Source organism: Lacerta agilis, chromosome 7, assembly GCF_009819535.1.
Source record: "Lacerta agilis isolate rLacAgi1 chromosome 7, rLacAgi1.pri, whole genome shotgun sequence".
In the NCBI taxonomy this organism is placed as follows: domain Eukaryota; kingdom Metazoa; phylum Chordata; class Lepidosauria; order Squamata; family Lacertidae; genus Lacerta; species Lacerta agilis.
In genome coordinates, this window is record NC_046318.1 from 40,814,663 (window position 1) to 40,834,567 (window position 19,905).

Below are 19,905 nucleotides of genomic sequence, written 5' to 3' on the forward strand. Positions count from 1 at the left end.
CTACTCTGAGCCCGGCTTTGGCCAGAGAGTTATGGGATACAAATTATTTATTTATTATTATTATTATTATTATTATTATTATTATTATTATTATTATTATTATACTAATGACACTTTTGCCTGTGCACATAGCACCTTTGCTCCTCTCATTTCGTGAGCCAGCAAACAAACCAGCAGAAGTATTCCATTAACTTTAATTTCCCATTTTGTCCAAGAAAATAAGTAATGGTTAAGAAGATATAAAAAGCAGCTTCAAACTATAGTTAATGAAAGATGTCTTGTTTCTTTTCTAGCTCATGCAAAGGTAAATGCAAATGGGCTCGGTCATATACTAACTTACCATATATTAAGCCACAATTTGATCATCCAAACAGACCAATCAAGTCTGTGTTAGCTGAGTAGTCAATGTGGTGCCCTGTTGGACTGTAACTTCCATCATCCCTGACCATTGGCCATGCTGGCTGGGGCTAATAGAAGCTGGAGTCCACAACAGTTGGAGGACATCGCATTGGCTACCCCTGTTCTAGTGTAATTAGGCGGACCCTCCATATTCAAACTAGAACATGTTGTTTCAAATGATATAAAACCATACAGATCTGGAGGGGGTGCTGTTAGTATTCTCCTGTGTTTAAGAAAGCAAATCGGCTTAAAGTTGGGCATTTAGTTCCCCAATCCCATGCTGTAGAATACTCTCCCAGCAGATACTTGGCAGGTATCCTAACCTCCAGCCATCTCTTGGACTTTTTTTGTGTTGACAGGCCTATTTAGTGGTTTAAACTTTTTGAGATAAGGCAGTCATTTTTGTGATCATTCAGTATTGTTTATAATGGCATTTTATCTATTTTGTAATTTTGTAAATATTGTATAGCACCCTGAGTTTTTCTGTATGAGGTGCAGTCTATAAATATTTTTTATTTTTAAAAAAATCATTCCAGATCAGTTCAGCTGAAACTCATTCTGTGATATTTGAAAGAGGCACTGCAGAGACGTTAAAAAAAGAAAGAGGGGTGACTGTGGTAAAATACAGATGTCACGGTGACATCTTTAGCTTCCATTTCAAAATTATGTTCTTTAGATTTTTGTGTTCTATTTTAAACTGCTACACTTTTGATAACAATTGTGGGAGTCAGATTTTGCCATGTAAAGTAAGCACTGGGGGGAAGACATCTCCTTCCGTCTATTCCAGATTCTGCAAAGTGCTGTGCTTCATTTCATTTCAGCACTGATGAGGGGTTTTTTGGGTATTGAACAGGCACTGATCACAGTATGAAATTTTGTGTGGGTTTCACATGGTTTTATGCTGATGAAATACTGACATTTACATCTCTTATCCATTTGTGTCCAAATAGAGACACTCTGGATGCACATCAGTAAGTAGGAATGCTTAAAATCTTGCCAGTTTTCATTTTATTATATTTTGAAGGGTTTTTTTAAATACCTAGTAAACCTGATTTCTTTCAGTATCTGTGACAAATTCAGTGGGATCCCTTTGTGTACTTCTGTCATTCCGTTGTTATCCCCCCATTTTTGTCTTGCTTCTCCTAGACACTTTGTTTCCTTTAAATAAATCCCTACTGAAACCTTAGCTTGCAACATCTTCTGTATTGTTGGCTGTTGCTAAACCTCCCACAGCACAAGCTTGCTACAACTTCATCAGTTTGGCAGTGCTGTTTCTCTAGAAAAAGAGGTGCCAGAACTCACCATGAATGCCACTCTTGTTCTCTTATAATGGCAATGGAGCCTAGCAGAGAGGTGTCAGAACTGAGTTCTGGCTGAAAAAAGCCCTGCCCTTACTCTTAGCTTTAGGCCTTTCCTCTTTGCATTGTATTTAGCCTATATACTGTAATATCAAGTAAAAAAAATAGCAGAATTTACAATTAAAAAGTACATTTTTCTCAGGGCCCTATTTTCATAAGTGTCCACAGAGAAGAAGAAGCAAGATAAATAGACTGTTTTCTTAGCCACTGATAAACATCTTGCATTATAAACCTATTATCACCGATGAAGCTATCAATCCCTGGCTGCAATCCTGGGACTCTGCAAGACTTACTTGCAAATGCATGTAGTGTTGTTTTCCACAGGTAAAACGATATATATATATTTATGAACCATCCATGCTACAGCCAGCTATTCAATACTAGGCTCTTCTGAAATATTGCTTTTTGTAAGTATCTGGTGAGGACAGAGGATCAGGTCTGGCACTGATAGGAGTTCTAGTCAAGAATACCTGGACGATACCCAATTGGTGAATTTGTTCTAAGGCAGCCTTCCCCAACCTGGTACTATTGGAGTACAATTTCCCCATCATTGGCCATGCTTGCTGAGGCTGAGAGCCAGGAGCCTTACGACATCTGGAGAGCAATAGGTTGGGAATAATTCTGCAGAGAATAATGGGCAGCAGGTTTGAATAAGTTCTTCAGAAGTTTTATATAGAGCACAGGGCAATTATCTAAAATCTATTCAGCGTATGAATGTAACCTTTTGCACAGCAATTTAATATATTTTATAATTTTGATACATTCTATAATTGTATGATTTCCATAATTAAAGTACCGTATATACTTGAGTATAAGCCTAGTTTTTCAGCACACTTTTTGTGCTTTAAAAGCTGCCCTCGGCTTATACTCAAGTCAACCATTCCTTAAGAAGTGTACAAGAACGGTGGTTATTTACTCTCCCCAGGCAGCTTGTTCCATTCCTGAACTGCTCACATAAATGCAAACTTTAGACCCCAGAAGGCAGAAAGCCTATCAGTTAAGGAAGTATTAAAACCCCACAGGTGCTCACTTTCCCTGGCTCCTGCTTAAACAGGACAGGATCCCAGCCTTCTCTGTATAACACAAGGGAACATTGCACTGTGGGTTAAACCACAGAGCCCTAGGGCTTGCTGATCAGAAGAATGGCGGTTCGAAACCCTGCGACGGGGTGAGCTCCACAGCAGCAAAGGAGGAAGAGGAAGGAGCAGCCCAAAGGGCTGCTTTGGGCTGCTCGTTCCTCCTCTACCACAGTGGCAAAGGTGAACCGGCTTATACTTGAGTCAATAAGCTTTCCCACATTTTTGTAGGGAAATTAGGTGCCTCGGCTTATATTTGGGTCGACTTATACTCGAGTATATACGGTAACCACAGTGGCTTATTTCAATTAGTCAGAATTACCATATGATACTCTTTTCCCAGACATGGATGGTGACTACACTATAGGTGTAGAAAGAAAATTATAATCTGAATTAGCAAATAAGTATGCTGAAAGTGCAGAATCAGAAGGAAGAAATTTCTTTTCCTCAGTTTCATAGGATGTTAAAGTAGCAGGATCTGTTTAAATACTTCCTAGTACTGACAGCAAGTGAGCAGTAAATTTATGTTATGTCCGGCTAGTATTTTTGTTAAGCATGAGCTCATGCTTCATTCAAAAAGCAGAAAAGAAGCTGTTTTATTTCTATTGAAAGTTGCAATTTGATGGGTGAAGAGAGAAGGGTAATTAGACAGAATGATGATGTATATTATGATGGAAACAACTGGCATGTATGAAGAACACTTGTTTAGTGGTGTGCAGACCATAGTGATGAAGATTTAATTCATTCATGGGGAAAAGAAAGCTTAATAATTATTTTTTAAAAACCACACACAGATGGCCACTTCTGCAAAATGCCATAGCAACATTTTTCTCTAAAGAATGATTGACAGTGCCATATTATTCTCTACTTTCTACCATCAGGAAGAGAGGGGCAACTGATTTTGGGTTCATGAAACGGCAGAACATAGTTAGGTATTATTATTGCTATTTGCTCTTATCATCATCATCATCATTTATACTGCCATGAGGGGAAGCAGCTCTTCATATGCTAAAATAACTTAGCTGGCCTTGGGTACTATGCATTTGTTGCTCCACCTCAGGCAGAAAAATATGTTGGGCCAGCTCTGCTAAAGGACAGCAGGATGTGACTAATATCCCTTGTACCAGCAGATTCTGAAGATATTCCACTCTTCAGGCCTGGCAACAGCATAACTGTGGTGCCGGTATTGTTCTACCACAGGGGTCCCCAAACTAAGGCCCGGGGGCCGGATGCGGCCCAATCGCCTTCTAAATCTGGCCCGCGGACAGTTCAGGAACCAGTGTGTTTTTACATGAGTAGAATGTGTCCTTTTATTTAAAATGCATCTCTGGGTTATTTGTGGGGCATAGGAATTTGTTCATAATTTTTTTTCAAAATATAGTCCGGCCACCCACAAGGTCTGAGGGACGGTGGACCGGCCCCCTGCTGAAAAAGTTTGCTGATCCCTGTTCTGCCAGTTAAAACACCAAAAACAGGGGTTGGCGGGTGTATAGTGTAACTTATTTTAAAATTCTGTGTTCCCTCGTACCTCTAGTAATGGCATAATATTGCAGCTGGGGGGGGGAGGAGTTTGTATTAGTGCTGCAGTTCAAAGAATGCAAACAGCAGGAGGAATGTTTCCCGCTGCTTTGAAAAAAGTCCTGCTGTTTTCTCATCTGGTCCAAAACCGCAGCATAAACGAGAAGCCAAGGGAGAGCGTCCATGCACTACTCAACATCCCGCTTATAAAAGGGAATAACCTTGATAAGCCGCTGAGCAGGTTTGTGGAAACCTGTGTATCCTTCCATTTTGAACAGTCCTATTGTCAATGCTCAGCAACACGTTACTTTGGGTTACTACTTTCATAGTTGTTTAACTTGTGCGTTTTCACTGTGTGTTTTGTAGAGCCTTTAAAATACATGGCTTAATAAGAAATGCAGGCTGCATGTTTTATGTCAAGAGCACTAATGATAGCCAACTTAGATCTCAGCTAGATGTTTGCATGCATCACAGGGATCAGTAGACCTCTGGTGAGTTGCCCACAATGTTCAGTAGAATTCACATGTAGGTAAAACCTTAATCAAGTGAGTTTCTATGCTATGTCATCTAATTATTTAGATTAAGAACAGGGAAATGCTATGTTTCTATGTAGCACTGATTTACATGGTAAATTATGCAAAATGATTTGGAAGGTGGATCATGAGGAATCTGATGTCCATAGCAAATATAATATTATTTAGCCAATTCCAATAAACCTTTAACCACTAAATTGGTTAGCATGCACTTGAGAAGCTCATGTTAATTTCCACTGGACTGAGCTAGAACAAATGAGGAAATAGCAACAAGCTTATACTGGAACAGTTTTGTTTTTTGTTTTGTTTTTACTACAGAACATCATATTTCCAAAATTTTAAACTACCATGTTTCATAAAAGATTACCACCCAGCTGTAATTGTTTGGGTCTCACATTTTTATCCTGAAGTGGAAGATTTGGAGGATGCAAAGCATCAGCCTATGTGTGCATTTGTCCCTGCAAACACACAAACCATGAGCCTAGGTCTGGATGTAATGTCAAACCAAACCATGCCTTTATTCCTGGCTATGTGACAACGGTGAGAGTGAGAGAAGATTGAAGCACCCATTATTTTCAACCCATGCACCAGAATACTGCATGTACACCTTTAAACCATTGTTAAGTTTAACTGTGTTTTGAAGTGATGTGTGAATCAAGCCAAAAAAAAACAAAAGCAGGGTTTGCATAGTTCAAAGCAATTAGAGGAAGGAGGTTAACATTTAAAAATGTTTGTGCATGTGTTACAAAGCAATTGACATTTGGATGCCTGATCTGTTAATTCTGACTGCACATGTGCATAATCTCATAGAATGAGGAATCTCATTTGACATTCTGAGCTGGAGCAGTTTGGGGGGAGATGCATCTCAAATTTGTAATAGAGCCAAACATTACAAGCTGGGTAAATTGATATTCCAAAGCAGGTAATGCAGAAACATCACTAGTGGCAATATGCTGACGCTGTTATGAATGTAAGTGCATGCAGTCTGTGCTGCCACATATAATTTAGCAGCCCAACATAGAAAGTGGTTGTCACTATTTTACAGAGTGCATTGGATGAAAGGTTATTAACTGAAGCAGAAAAAAGAAGGGAGGGAACCCTGGTCCAGTCTGTTTCTGTACTTTTAACACCAGGCTGATCAGCAAAAATCAGCAGGTAAAGCATTCCACAGTAGCCTACAGAGATAACCACTGTTGCCTATTAATATCTTACAGATAAAGTTGTTGTTGAAGGAGCAGGAGGAGGAGTCAGTAAAAAGGCTGGCATGCCTTATTAAGTGATACTGCACACACAACACAGGCATGTACAGGTATGCATGCATGCACACACACACACACATATTCACGGGTTGATCTCCTGACTGTTGCATGGCCAGTCCAGAATAGAATACTAGTCTCTCACACGTGTGGTGGCTTTCATTCCTGCCAGGCAAAATCACTCAGGGAGTAGTGTGGATAGGGGACAATGGGGACAGTCCCAAGGGTGAGAGAGCCTGGAGGACTGCATTTGGCTCCTGCATTTGGCCCCATGCCTATTCTAGATTCTAGGTTAAGACATTTTGATTCTCTCAAGCACTTCCAATGAAATGACTTCTTCAGATATGATGGGAAAGGAAACTATATTTTAAACACTTCATTTGCGTCAGTCATTCTGCTGTCCGAAGTGGTTTTGAGGTTGTGAATTTTTAAAGTGTTTTTGTTTTGAATGTGGTTTTAATGTAAATGTATTTTATTTTAATTTCTTATTGTGAATCTCCTTGGGATAATTTATATATTAAATAAATGATATTACTATCCAGTGCAAATGAGTATGGAGTTCAGTATTTCTGTAGGGCTTCATCACTGCTCTCTGTGGGGCTGTTAGCAGGAAATTAGTAATTTCGTAAACCAGGCCAGAAGGGAACTAGTCTAAGAAACAGATAACAAAAGGGCTGATAAGCCAGTATAAGCAAAAGCTGCTTTTAAAAAACCAAATGGGGAGACCACTTGCTAAATGAAGGCTGCAGCCCTCAGTGTCCATTTCTAAAGAGTAAGCTGTATTGAACCAAATGGGACTAACTTCTAAGGAAACCTACTTAGGCCTTCATCCATGGAGATGGGCATTATGAGATTGTTATGGGAAATACAGTGCTATATGAAATCTGCATGGAACCACAGCACTAATTCCATTTCTGAGAGCTGGATACAAAAAGGCAATTATCAGAAGTGATAAAGTACACAGAGTTCATGCTTAGCATGTGCAAGGTCCCGGGTTCAATCCCTGGCATCTCCGGTTAGGCCTGGGAGAACCCCTGGGGAACTTCTCCTATTTAGTGACACTAAGTGAAGTGGTGCCTGCTTCTTGGGAGAAAAGCAATGACAAACCTAGACAGCATCTTAAAAAGCAAAGACATCACCTTGCCGACAAAGGTCTGTATAGTTAAAGCTATGGTTTTCCCAGTAGTAATGTACGGAAGTGAGAGCTGGACCATAAAGAAGGCTGATCGCCATAGAATTGATGCTTTTGAATTATGGTGCTGGAGGAGACTCTTGAGAGTCCCATGGACTGCAAGAAGATCAAACCTATCCATTCTCAAAGGAATCAGCCCTGAGTTCTCACTAGAAGGACAGATCCTGAAGTTGAGGCTCCAGTACTTTGGCCACCTCATGAGAAGAGAAGACTCCCTAGAAAAGACCCTGATGTTGGGAAAGATGGAGGGCACAAGGAGAAGGAGACGACAAAGGATGAGATGGTTGGACAGTGTTCTCGAAGCTACTAACATGAGTTTGGCCAAACTGCGAGAGGCAGTGAAGGATAGGCGTGCCTGGCGTGCTCTGGTCCATGGGGTCACAAAGAGTCGGACATGACTGAACGACTGAACAACAACAACAAGTGAAGTGGACTAAGGATGGGGGAGAAATTAAAGCTAAATTTATCAAATTTGTACTTTTCTAAACAATGTGAGAACCACACTTACCCAATTTTTGCAATGCAGTTCTCCAGCTAGGCCAGGCCATGTTTACAAAAATATGCATGTTAGGCAAAAATGTCCCTAAAAATAATTGAAAATAATATACAAAATGCATTATATTAAATAGAAGTTGCTTACAAAAATGTGTCTGTTAGTCAATGTAGTAAGAGAAATTTGCACTAAAATGCTGAAGGGTTTTTATGAGGATTTAAAAAAAGAAAATTCACAAATTACTGCAGAAATGTGGAAATTTGAATTTAAGAATGGAAAACTGAGAAACTTGAGAGAACTGAAACTGGCAGATCCATGCATCACTAAGTTGGACCGGTTTTCTGACAGTGTATGAAGCAGCTTCCTGCATACCAAAGGGTCCTAGTGTGAAAAGGACCCTTATTGTTTGAAGACTATAAATTATTATACTATTACCTCTATATGTTCTTTTCATGTACAATGATACAACATTTTAAAAGGAGGTCTGATTAAATATGATAACATTCAGGTTCAAACTAACAAGATCTGTAAAGCGGAAAGATTTAGGCACTTGATTAAGAATGTGAGAGTGGGGCTGAAGTAACTTCTCCTTTTTTGCTGTAGTTCTAATCCTTGAATCCCAAAAATATGCAAATGTAGTATTGTTGAGAGCATATTGCCTAAAATCCACCTGGCAGCTTTGATAAACAGTCTTGGGTTAAATGAAATATTCAACAGCCTCCTGTTATCATCTGCTGTTATTCACTATTGCTAGTCTCTTGGGCAATAAAAATGGTTTCATTTTATTACAGTGGAAGTAATTATATTTGCCAGTCTTAGATGACTTTTGTTAAAACAGTAATATTCAACTATCAGAGTAACATTCAAATCCTGATGAAAGATGGAGAGGATCATTTAGCAGCTAGACAAAATCCTCCAGTAAATATTCCTGGAATGAAAACCTATGGCAAATGTTGTTTAAAGTTGAGCTTGTTGGAAAGTAATAAATGGCTTTATCTCCTTTTCCTGCTTTCTCCAATATTCTGTACTGCAGGTTACAAAAGAAACATGAGAAACATAAATAAACCCTCTAGATAAGTCAGGTGTAAAGAATACTCAGAAGCTTCTGGGGTTCAGTGACACTGGTGACAGGAAGAAAGATCGGAAGAACGGCTTCTTTATTAAAGATAGATTTGTGCCATTGATCATGACTAGGTCGACAAGACATTAAAGACCATAGTAACTGCTACAGAGATGATGGAGAGAAAGATAAATATATAGCTAGAGAAAGCTCTTGCAAGGCATTTTTTTTTTAAAGTAGCTAATGGAATATTTTAAAAAAAAACAATAACTTGGCTCATTGTCTTTTCATATTAAGCTGAATGCTGCCGTCTTTACTGCATTGTCTTTACATCTAGAGAAATAACTGCTAGATCAGTTTGTAAACTTCAGCATTTCTGGGGATTTATAGTCAACCAGGGTTGATTGCAGTATATTACTTATTATGTGTTTGTTCAACAGATTTATATCCTACTTTTCAGTACAGTATAAAACTTCCCAGGTGAGAGATGCCCCATGAGATGCAAGGCGTTGCAACCACAAGGAACTGATCTGCTAAAACAATAAATTAAAAGTGAGCCCAAAATAGCTAATGAAGCAGCAATAAGAAGGGGGCCGGGAAAGCACGATACAACAGGAATCAAACAGATCGTAAATAAGAATACATCAGCTATTTAAAGCTGAAGACAGATAGACATGACTTTTCCTAACTTGTAAGTGTACTTTTGGCGATAAAGAATTAATTCCTCACTCTGGACATTCCTAGCCTAACAGCACTGTGACTCTAAGGTTTCAGATATTCCTACCAAGTTTTATGGGGCAGAGTAATAAATAGGTTGCAGTTTGACACACAACTGAGAGGGCGTAAAATCTGTTTCTTGCTCTGGGCATTAGATAAAATCAGGGGCATGTCATGATTATAATCCTGCCCCATTATGTTCCTGAATGGATATCTTTATTTTCTATAATGCCGTTTAATGATTGTCATTCATATATATGGGGGGAAAGTGAAGTACTGTACTTGTGGACTGTGTGGTTAATTGTGCAATAAGTGTCCACACTTCTACCACTAAGGAACCCCCCCCCCCCCATGTGTTTGGCACTACATAATTCACCCATAATTTCTCGTGTATGTGTGTGTGTGTGTGTAGGGGTAGTGGTAGTAATTGAGCAATATGATTTCTGTCTTAGAATAGTGGGAAAATAGAATAGGGCAAATTTGGGGAAATGGGCCATGCTTCACCCATTGCAGTATCTTTATTGATGATTTCCTGCATTGCAAGGGGTTGAACTAGATTCCCCATGGGGTCCTTTCCAACTCTACAATTCTTTGATTCTATGAATAGCAGGGAGTACAGCTAATGATGTTTGTTTTATCCTTTGGTGGATGGAGAAGTAAGATAGTTGGAGGGGTGTATATGAATGTGGAGTAGAGTTGGGGAAAGGCCTGGAACAGTGGAACATTTCACTTCTCACGTGCCCATTTTAACATAACTTAGCTGACTTAACATAACATGTGAGAAACAGTTGCTGGATTATACTGTATGTCACATTGCACCAAGAATATGCAGCTTGAAGTGTTCTTACTTGCCCTAGAACTTTTAAGATGGGGTAAGCTAGGAGATTTTAAATTTAAAAAACAACAACTCTCATCCACTTGCCTGCTGATAAATGCTATCTGCTTCAGATTCTGCTGTAAACAAATTTGTTGAAGTGTTCTTAATAGCATTTCTTGCATTAAATGTATAGCTGTATTGCCTGTAACAGGAGATGGTAAATAGCCCTGCATCTGCCTCCCTAAATTGGAAGGGCTGGACTCAAACATGATTGAGTAATTTGATCTGGAACTTGAAGCAGCTCTTGGTGAAGAGTTAATAAATTCATTACTTGCAATGTATAGCTGTAATTCTTTTCTAGGGCATCATTATTTTCACTATCCCCAGCAGAACATCCTTGAATATAATCTGTATCTAGGTCTAATTTTACTTTGATCTTGTGAAGCAAAAAAGAATTTACATAGAAGTAGCATCTGACACATTTTCCAGTCTTTTTAAGGTAGCAACTGGCTCCTTATTGCTCAGATCATAGTCAAGGATGATCTCACTCAGTAGAGGCAAGCTGGAGAAAATAAACTATACCTTTGGTATAGTCCCATTGGTATCAGTGGGGCTGTGAAGTTTCTGGGGTCCCCTGGGGCCTGTCCCTAGGGGGTCATTCAGGTCAATCACTGAGCTACCCTGCTAAGCCCAGGCACCCTTTAAAATTCCTTCTGCCACCACCAATTGACTTACAGAAAGCACCAGGACTCTCCCGTTATATTTTTACATCCATAGAGGCAGCATATGTGTGGTGAGATATAACTACAGTAGAATCCACCCAGACAGTTAAAAATATACATTGCTTTTGTTATTTAATCTATACTCCATCTTTCTATCAAACTACACAAAGCAAAGATTCATGGGCTTCCAGGCATTTACCCAGGGTTCGGGTTTCACCACAATGTGGTGTCTTTATGATATATGGTTTGCTTACACATATATGCAACGTGAGCCTACAATGGAGGGGTTTATAGCATTAACACCACAGAAGGGTCTTGTTTCTCCCAGAGCCAAAGCCTTGAATTCAAACAGAACTCAAACATTGCTCCCAGGCATTGCTCTTACTCTCTGTCCATCTTGCAACTTTACTTCTAGGTCAAATCACTGAGGGACAGTGCCCCAGCCATTTGCCATCTTGCACCAAGCACCATAATCCCCCATCACTTCACCAGAAAGCTAGTTTGGCTATTTCCAGGAAACAGAAGGCTCAATTAGATTTTTAACACACACACACACACACACACACACACCCAAAACCTCATAATACTGTTCCTTTTTATTTGCTAAAACTGTGTTTCCCAGTTGTCCATGAGTAGCTTCACTAATTTTATTAATGATATTTCCTTAATTAAGCAGTAATTAATGAACTGAACAATATTGTTTTTATTTAAAGTCCATGCAGGCAGTCCAGGGGGCTAGTTTGTCCACTGTCCTACATTAGCTGAATTGTAGCTGTATGTATTGTTTATATAGATAGTTTTCATCTGCCCTTCTCTTCTTCTGCTTCAAGAGCCCCTTGACAAAGATCTGTAATAAGGCAGTCCCTGCCCTCGGGCTTACAAGGGGAAACGGATAGGGAGGGAAGAGGAAGAAAGAAAGCTCAGGCGCCAGTTCTTAAAGTTACTATTCTTATAATGACCAGCTGGGATGGAAACAGTTCAGGTGGTCTGATGAAATGGCCAGGTGACAGTAGTAGTAGTGGTAGTGAAGATAAAAATAAAACGATTTTAAAACCAAATTATTTGATCAATGAATGTTTCCCTTTTTCATTCACAAATAGATCACAAGAAAATTTCTTATTCATTATTCCAAATTTATTCACAGTTTCTATTATTTCCATAAGTGATCTATTTCATTGAAAGCTTTCCAAGCTTTGAATACCAATCATTTTGATGTGACATATGAGTCATATGTTATGCAGCATTCTTTGTTACCTAACAAAAAGTGACACTCGGTTCTAGAACAAAATTAGTTTCCATAAACGTATTTCATAGTTTCCTCCTTTTAATGCACATGAATTTATGCAGTGTACATTAAATTGGAATTTTCCTGAAAAGCAAACATAAAGAGGACATACAAACAGTACGGAGGGGGATATTGTTTGTTCTGGAAAATCGTTGTGTTCAGACAAATTAAGGGGTTTTCTGATTAAGCAGTTGACATTAAAATGCACAGAAAGGCTTTGGCTTTAGAGATACCTCTTTTAAGTTTTTGAAATGATATACTGTAGATTTAGATGGGGGAAGAGGATGGGAGAAGGAAGACCTGAATACCTGCAGTGGCTGTGTTGATCACTTTGAAAGCATTCCTGCAAACGATCCAAAGTGCCAGAAGTTATGTTGCATCCATGTTCAGAAAATTGGTCAGCTCTCCTTTCCTATGGGAAACCCTGAAATGGACTCTGTGAAGTCAATGGCCCTCTAGAGAAGCATTCCAAGACACCGGCCGGCATGCATGAATGCACAAAACTGCTTTCCACTTGTGAAAGGGGCTGAATCCTTGCTAATATTGTAGCAGGATCCAGTTAAGTCACTCTCCTGAGTGATGATCTTTCAGGGCCCTTGGGGGTATTGGTTGTCAGTACAACTGCTAGAGGTGAGTGGTGCAGGCGTTCACAGGTCATGTTTTAGTGGTAGTAGCCAAGGTGCCAGAGGCAGGAAACGTAGTCAAAGACATCAAAGTCCCAAAGCAGCAACTGAAGTTCCAAAAGCAAGTGACAAGGTCCAGTACTGGCAAACACATGGCCTGGGCTAAAACAGGAATCCATAGGGTAACTAGTGAGACAGCAGCTACATGAAGTCAGCAGGGCCCTATTTGTTCCCCACAGCTGGGCTGACAAGTAGTACAGCTTCCTGCCCTACTGGGAGATTTCAGAACCTTCCACATGCATAGCATGTGCTCTACAACTGAGCTATGGCCCATCACCATATTGCAGTGGTTTTTAACCAGTGTGTGTGGCACCCTGGGGTGCCTTGAATGACAACACTGGCCTCTGTCCCTCTTTCCTTCCCTCCCTCCTCTGATGCCCTCTTGCATCTCTGCCTCCCAAAGGCTTGCACAGCTGTTGATTGCAGCAGCCCTGGCGCTAAGCTCTGCTGGCAAAAGGTGCCTCAGGGAGGCACCTCTCTTTGAGGCAGAGGGGGCAGCTTGGAGACCAGTGATGGCAGCAGCAGCTGCCCGAACTCCCAAGGAGAGGGGGAAGTAGAGGAGCCTGAGGGAAGACTCCACAAGGGAGGGTGTTGGGAAAAGGGTGAGAGGCTCCCAGCTCTGAGAGCAAGTGGTGACATAACTGCACTCGGCAGCCCCACACGGGTGCTGCAGAAAGAATGTAGTTAGTTAAGGGAGCCGTGGACTTAAAAAGGTTGAAAACCTCTGCAATATCATCACATGCCTTCTGCTTTGTGTTTTGTCTGAATGGGGCTGGCCATAATCTGGCGGAATAGATCGAGCAGCAGTGCAACACTTTATTTCTCGTAGCATAGTCAGGTTAAATCTTTCCCCAATCTCATTCACAGTGAGCTGTGTGGGCCGTTGGAGCTCATGTTTTGTAAGTGAATATATTTAGCTGTTCATCTGTTCTTTGCATAATGACAGAAAAAATCATGTTCACAGTAACTTCAAAGTACTTTGGGTGGTCTTGCAGCCAGCTTTTTCCTTTCCAAAATGTGGTCCTGAATGAATGTGAGACCTTCACCTACATCTTGCATGAGATCTGTGCTACAAGGAAACTGGAAGATTATTCAGGTTTTCATTCCCTCTAAGGACATGGTAAGGGCTCGCAGAATATGGGTACCAAAGTGGCCTGATACTGTATAACTGTATTTTTTTGGAATTATGTCGTTCCTCCAAAGGAACACTAGATACTAACACTGAAGAGCAAACAAAATCAGGCAATAGCAAACGCATATACGTATAACTATTCTTATACCAAGATTATTGATTATAAATGGCCTGTTGGTCTGGCATTTTCATAAAGATCAATTTGTGTGCATGTCAAATCAGTAGGAGTTCAATTATTACAATCCACCATTTTCATGAATCATTTCTGTGCTCCCCCCCCCCTTTCCCCTTTTCTTTCTTTTTTTAAAAAAAGACTGCTGTCATGGTAGCTGTATGCTGAATTGATTAAACATTGCTCTAAGTATGCTGGCATGTCTCAGAGACCTAGTGCTGCTTCAGTACTTACAGACCTTGAAGTGGTGTTTGGATATGACTCAGATTAATTGTGTGTTAGAAGACGGCTCCTGCAGTGTCTGCAATCTTAGTGACACTCTCTGTTAAGGATTAATTTATCATTAGCTAAAGTGATCCTACAACATGCTGAGCTAGAAGTCAATGGGACTACTTGTACTCTAAGTCATAAGCATATTCTGTAGTGCTTTGCAAAAGGAAAAGACAGACGCCCATGCCTTGCTAGCAGTTCATACATTTGGACCCAGAACAAAAAAGTGAACAGAATGGGACTAGCCTTGACAGTACGGCTATAAAAAATTTAACAGTGCTATCTTTTGCATGACTATTCATAATTAAATCCCACTGAGTTCAATGGGACTTACTCTCAGCTAAGGGTTTATAGGATTGCAGCCAAAACGATTCAGGTAATATAGACACTTGCACTTCTCTTGGAATAGGAACTATTCCTCGGCATAATATGGAATGTGTGGAATTCATTCTGTCAGTGCCAGCACTTCTGCTTGCTCATTCCGCTCTCTCTTCCACCCATGCACTCTCCTGGGGGTTCTTCCAAAGTGGCTTTGGGGAAGAAGCAGCAGGGGGAGCCCTGTTTTGCTAGCAGAAACCCTTGCAATGGCTTCTGCTCACAGAATGGGGGAGCTGAATCCAGCCCCGTGTTTCCAGAATAACTTGTAAAGTTGTAAAATATTTTTCAACGCTGCCAGAAACACTAAGTACTCTGTATATGGCAAAATCTGACTCATTGCTATGGCACTTTACAATGTTTCTTAAGTGTTTCGGGCCATCCTTGGACTAGATGACCCTTGGGGTCCCTTTCAGCTCTACAATTCTATACAATTCTGTTTTTTTTATTTGGATAAAGCACTGAGTTCAACTTGATTGTATGTTCCAAATGCTATTCACTGTAAAATAAAATACTTTTTTTTTAGCTTACTTGGCAATATGTCTTGTAAAAAGCAGAGAACCACACATTCTACAGTTATTGACATGCATTAAAGCAGTGTTTTTCAACCACTGTTCCACGGCACACTAGTGTGCCGCGAGATGTTGCCTGGTGTGCCGTGGGAAAAATTGAAAAATTCAAAAGAATTACTTTATATATAGTCAATATAGGCATGGAGTTAATTTTTTTAACATTTTCTAATGGTGGTGTGCCTCGTGATTTTTTTCATGAAACAAGTGTGCCTTTGCCCAAAAAAGGTTGAAAAACACTGCATTAAAGACTGGAAAAATAATTTTGAGTTGGTTATATTTTAACTCCTGAGACATACTTCTTTCTTTAAGTTAATGATGTTCTAGTCTTAGATATGTTGTTGTTCAGTCGTTCAGTCGTGTCCAACTCTTCATGACCCCATGGACCAGAGCACGCCAGGCACGCCTATCTTTCACTGCCTCCCACAGTTTGGCCAAACTCATGCTAGTCGCTTCGAGAACACTGTCCAACCGTCTCATCTTCTGTCGTCCCCTTCTCCTTGTGCCCTCCATCTTTCCCAACATCAGGGTCTTTTCTAGGGAGTCTTCTCATCTCATGAGGTGGCCAAAGTACTGGAGCTTCAACTTTAGGATCTGTCCTTCCAGTGAGCACTCAGGGCTGATTTCTTTAAGGAGGGATAACTTTGATCTTTTTGCAGTCCATGGGACTCTCAAGAGTCTCCTCCAGCACCATAATTCAAAAGCATCAATTCTTCGGCGATCAGTCTTCTTTATGGTCCAGCTCTCACTTCCATACATTACTACTGGGAAAACCATAGCTTTAACTATATGGACCTTTGTCGGCAAGGTGATGTCTCTGCTTTTTAAGATGCTGTCTAGGTTTGTCATTGCTTTCCTCCCAAGAAGCAGGCGTCTTTTAATATATTTACCTTCAATTCCAATTTCAGTGGACCTTATTTCCAAATAAATATACCAAGGCATATGTTGCTATCATGAGAAAATATAAAATTTAGGAGCAAGTAGATATAAAATTTCGGAAGCAAATAACTGTTTGGAAATATCACTGTGCAGTCTTGGTTCAATCCAATTTTATCCCATAAGATTTAAAGGCTGAACTAGATGTTCAATGAGACTTTAGTGTGTTGTTTTCTCTGTATAGTGCCTTTGTGATCTGCAAACCTGATACACTGCACTGTGCTATAATCCTCCTGGCACCAGACACTCCTAGGGTCTAGACATCCCACAGCCAAGAAACAGCCTCTAACTCTACTGTAACCTGTGGCAGAAGTCAGAATTCCATGTAGCCAAAGAATCACAAGCTTCTGGTGCTGCCTTGGAAGTCAGGAGCCGTTGTGACTCTCTCAGCTAGTAACCATAGCACCAATGTTTGTTGCACTGCCACTAGGTTTATGTGTTGACCCAGAGTTCAAGTATGCCTATGGCTTGACAGGAATTAGCCCCCTAGGCCGGTATTAGCAGGAAGAAGCAGGAGGGAGACATCAGCCCAGCATTGCCATTTGTTGTCAGTCCCCAAATTTCTATTAGGAGATTGTGTTTTAGTGATTAAACTATAACAAAGACATGGCTTTGTAATAAGGGTGAAAACTGAGTGTAACAGGCATTTCAAGTGTCTCCTAGCAAGGGGTTCAAAAACATGCTCTGCAGATGCTGTTTGTTAGCTCCTGCCCTCCCATCCATTCCCACTCTGCTCCAAATTACAAAGGTGACCATCTCAAAATATATGTATGACTTATGACTAAATCCCAGGAATATACATTTTTAACACGTTGTATCCAGTTGTGGCATGACTTTGTATTTATTTGGACTGTTTCTACCTTACCCACTAACTGAAGCACAGCACAGCATTCAGTGGGTCAGATCAGATTACGTTAGTTGCAGTTAAGTTCCACTGAAATGAATGTGAAAAGTTAGTAGTGACTAACATAAGTCTCATTGACTTAGTCTGGAGCCAGCCATTCAGTAGTAGCAACAATTATAATAACCCCCAACCAAATGTGCATTACCAAACCATTTCACATTTTTTTTTATTCTCCATTTTTCTAGGTCTTTCATGATGATCTTTCAGTAACATAAGCATATTCAGATGACTCTGGGAAATTTTTCACTTCAATGATGAAAGGATTATCTAGCAGCCGCAGCCACCATCATGGGGTTGCGTGTGAACCAGCATGTGACTCTCTGGTACATCACTCTGACAGGAAGCCATATTTGTTAAATCCTGTGGAACATCATCCTGCAGATCACTCTTACTACACTCAGAGGAACTCTTTTCAGGGAGAATGCATGGTTCCCTACAACGATCAGATTGCTAGCAGCACGTTCCCTCGGAGACATTACAATTCCCATAATGAGCTTAAAGATGAGTGTGCTTTGGTGCCGCACGGAACAGCCAGTAAAAGTAATCGCATTCCTGCCAATCTTTTGGACCAGTTTGAAAGGCAGCTTCCTCTAAATCGAGATGGCTACCATACTTTACAGTACAAAAGGACTGCTGTAGAACATCGTAGCGATAGTCCAGGGAGGATCCGTCATTTGGTTCACTCTGTTCAGAAGCTTTTCACAAAGTCTCATTCTCTCGAAGGCCCATCAAAAGGAAGCATCAATGGAGGCAAATCAAGCCCAGAGGAGACACAGACTATGAGGTATGGCAAACGTAGCAAGAGCAAAGACCGGCGGTCAGAAGGAAAATCCAGGTCAAATGCTTCAGGGTGGTGGAGCTCAGATGACAACCTAGACAATGATGTTTGCATTTACCATGGACCAAGTGGGGTTATGACTATGGGGAGATGCCCTGACCGTTCTGCTTCTCAGTACTTTATGGAAGCCTACAACACTCTAAGTGAACATGCGGTGAAGCCTTCCAGAAGCAATAATGATGTCAAATGTTCCACTTGTGCAAACCTGCCAGTAAATCTGGATGCTCAGTTAATGAAAAAAAGCTCTTGGTCCTCTACGCTGACGGTGAGCAGAGCCCGTGAGGTCTACCAAAAGGCTTCCATGAACATGGACCAGACAGTGGTGAAAGCAGAGACTTGTCAACAAGAGCGGTCTTGCCAGTATCTTCAGGTATCGTATGTGTTATTGCTTGCATTACTTACATTGCCTCTGGTTCCAAATACCATATGCCTTACACTGAGATGAGACTCCAAATGGGGAGATGAAGGTGGGAGTTAATGCAAATTATGAATAAATCTGCATTTTGGTTGCTAAGAGTCAGTGTTAAAAGAATGGATACAATGACGAACTGGTTCACTTTCTTAACATGTGAAAAGAACAAGAGCTTTCTGAATAATTGGGGATTAAAAAGGCACTCAAGACACACAATAAGGCACAGCAGGGTCACAAGGGAGCTAGAGGTAGTAAGCTTTCATTTAGCACCACAATCTCAATGAACCTGATATTACCAGAACAGACATTCATTAGCTTCTATAATCTTAGGATTTGCCTTCATTTTATTATTTTGTGATGAAAACTGGAGTCCCTTGGAACACTTAGTAATGCAATTCTGTTTTGTACACTGTGAACCAACCTACTATCCCATTTTTGTCACATATAGAAAACCCTTACGAAATAATTACATGAAGTGACCAGATTGGTGTATCTAGCTGTTATTCCTTTAAAAAAAGAGAAAGCTCTAACTGGGGGGGGGGGACGCAAAGTTGAAAGACTGAAATTATTGAATGTTCCGATTATACTCTTTAAGAGTACATCACTGACTCCCTCACAAGCTGTTTGCAGTTAATAAAGCGTCACTATTTTTCATCAGTATTGTATCTTTAAATGTCAAGAATCAGATGTCTGCTCTTGGAGCTATCATACTGCCGGTTAATGTTTGTGGCAAGAACGTGGATCAGAAAATTAACACAGTTTCAAGCTTGCAAGATCTGTGGATTGCTTTTTATGAATTTTATTTTGAAGCAGAAATGGCACATCTGACTGTGCATGGACAGTGGAGTAATGTCAAACAAAGAAGAGAAAAGACCATGAGGAAAAAAGAGGTTTGATCCAAGATATCCTTCTTCTTGCTGTTGTTGTTGTTTAAAAAATAGTGAATGATTGCTCTGCTGTTTGGTTTACCTGCTATTTAGTTCTATTTCTATGCATCATATGTTGCAGGGTAGTTTTCTCTTGTGCTCAGCTTTATGGGGTATTTTGGATGAGTCTAGAGTCAGATAGAGGGGAGGATTCTACTGTCCTCTGAAGATGTCCAGCTTAGTTGAAACCCAGGTGACCTACAAATGAATCTGGGGTACCAAGTCTTTAAGAGGTTCTGCTTTTAATATATACTTTGAACAC

The 19,905-nt window shown here is 40.4% G+C and overlaps 1 protein-coding gene across 3 annotated transcripts in view; it reads left to right on the forward strand.

The window, feature by feature from the left end:
- DLGAP1 (DLG associated protein 1) overlaps positions 1 to 19,905 on the forward strand; it is a 131,704-nt gene that overhangs the window by 12,850 nt on the left and 98,949 nt on the right. For 2 of the 3 annotated variants that reach the window (XM_033154969.1, XM_033154970.1), the window contains exon 2: positions 17,653 to 18,675. In XM_033154969.1, coding sequence (XP_033010860.1) covers positions 17,719 to 18,675 — 957 coding nt within the window. In that variant the 5' untranslated portion in view covers positions 17,653 to 17,718. Of the gene's footprint in view, positions 1 to 17,652; positions 18,676 to 19,251; positions 19,608 to 19,905 lie in introns of those variants that run through there. The other variant, XM_033154971.1, reaches the window with a different exon arrangement.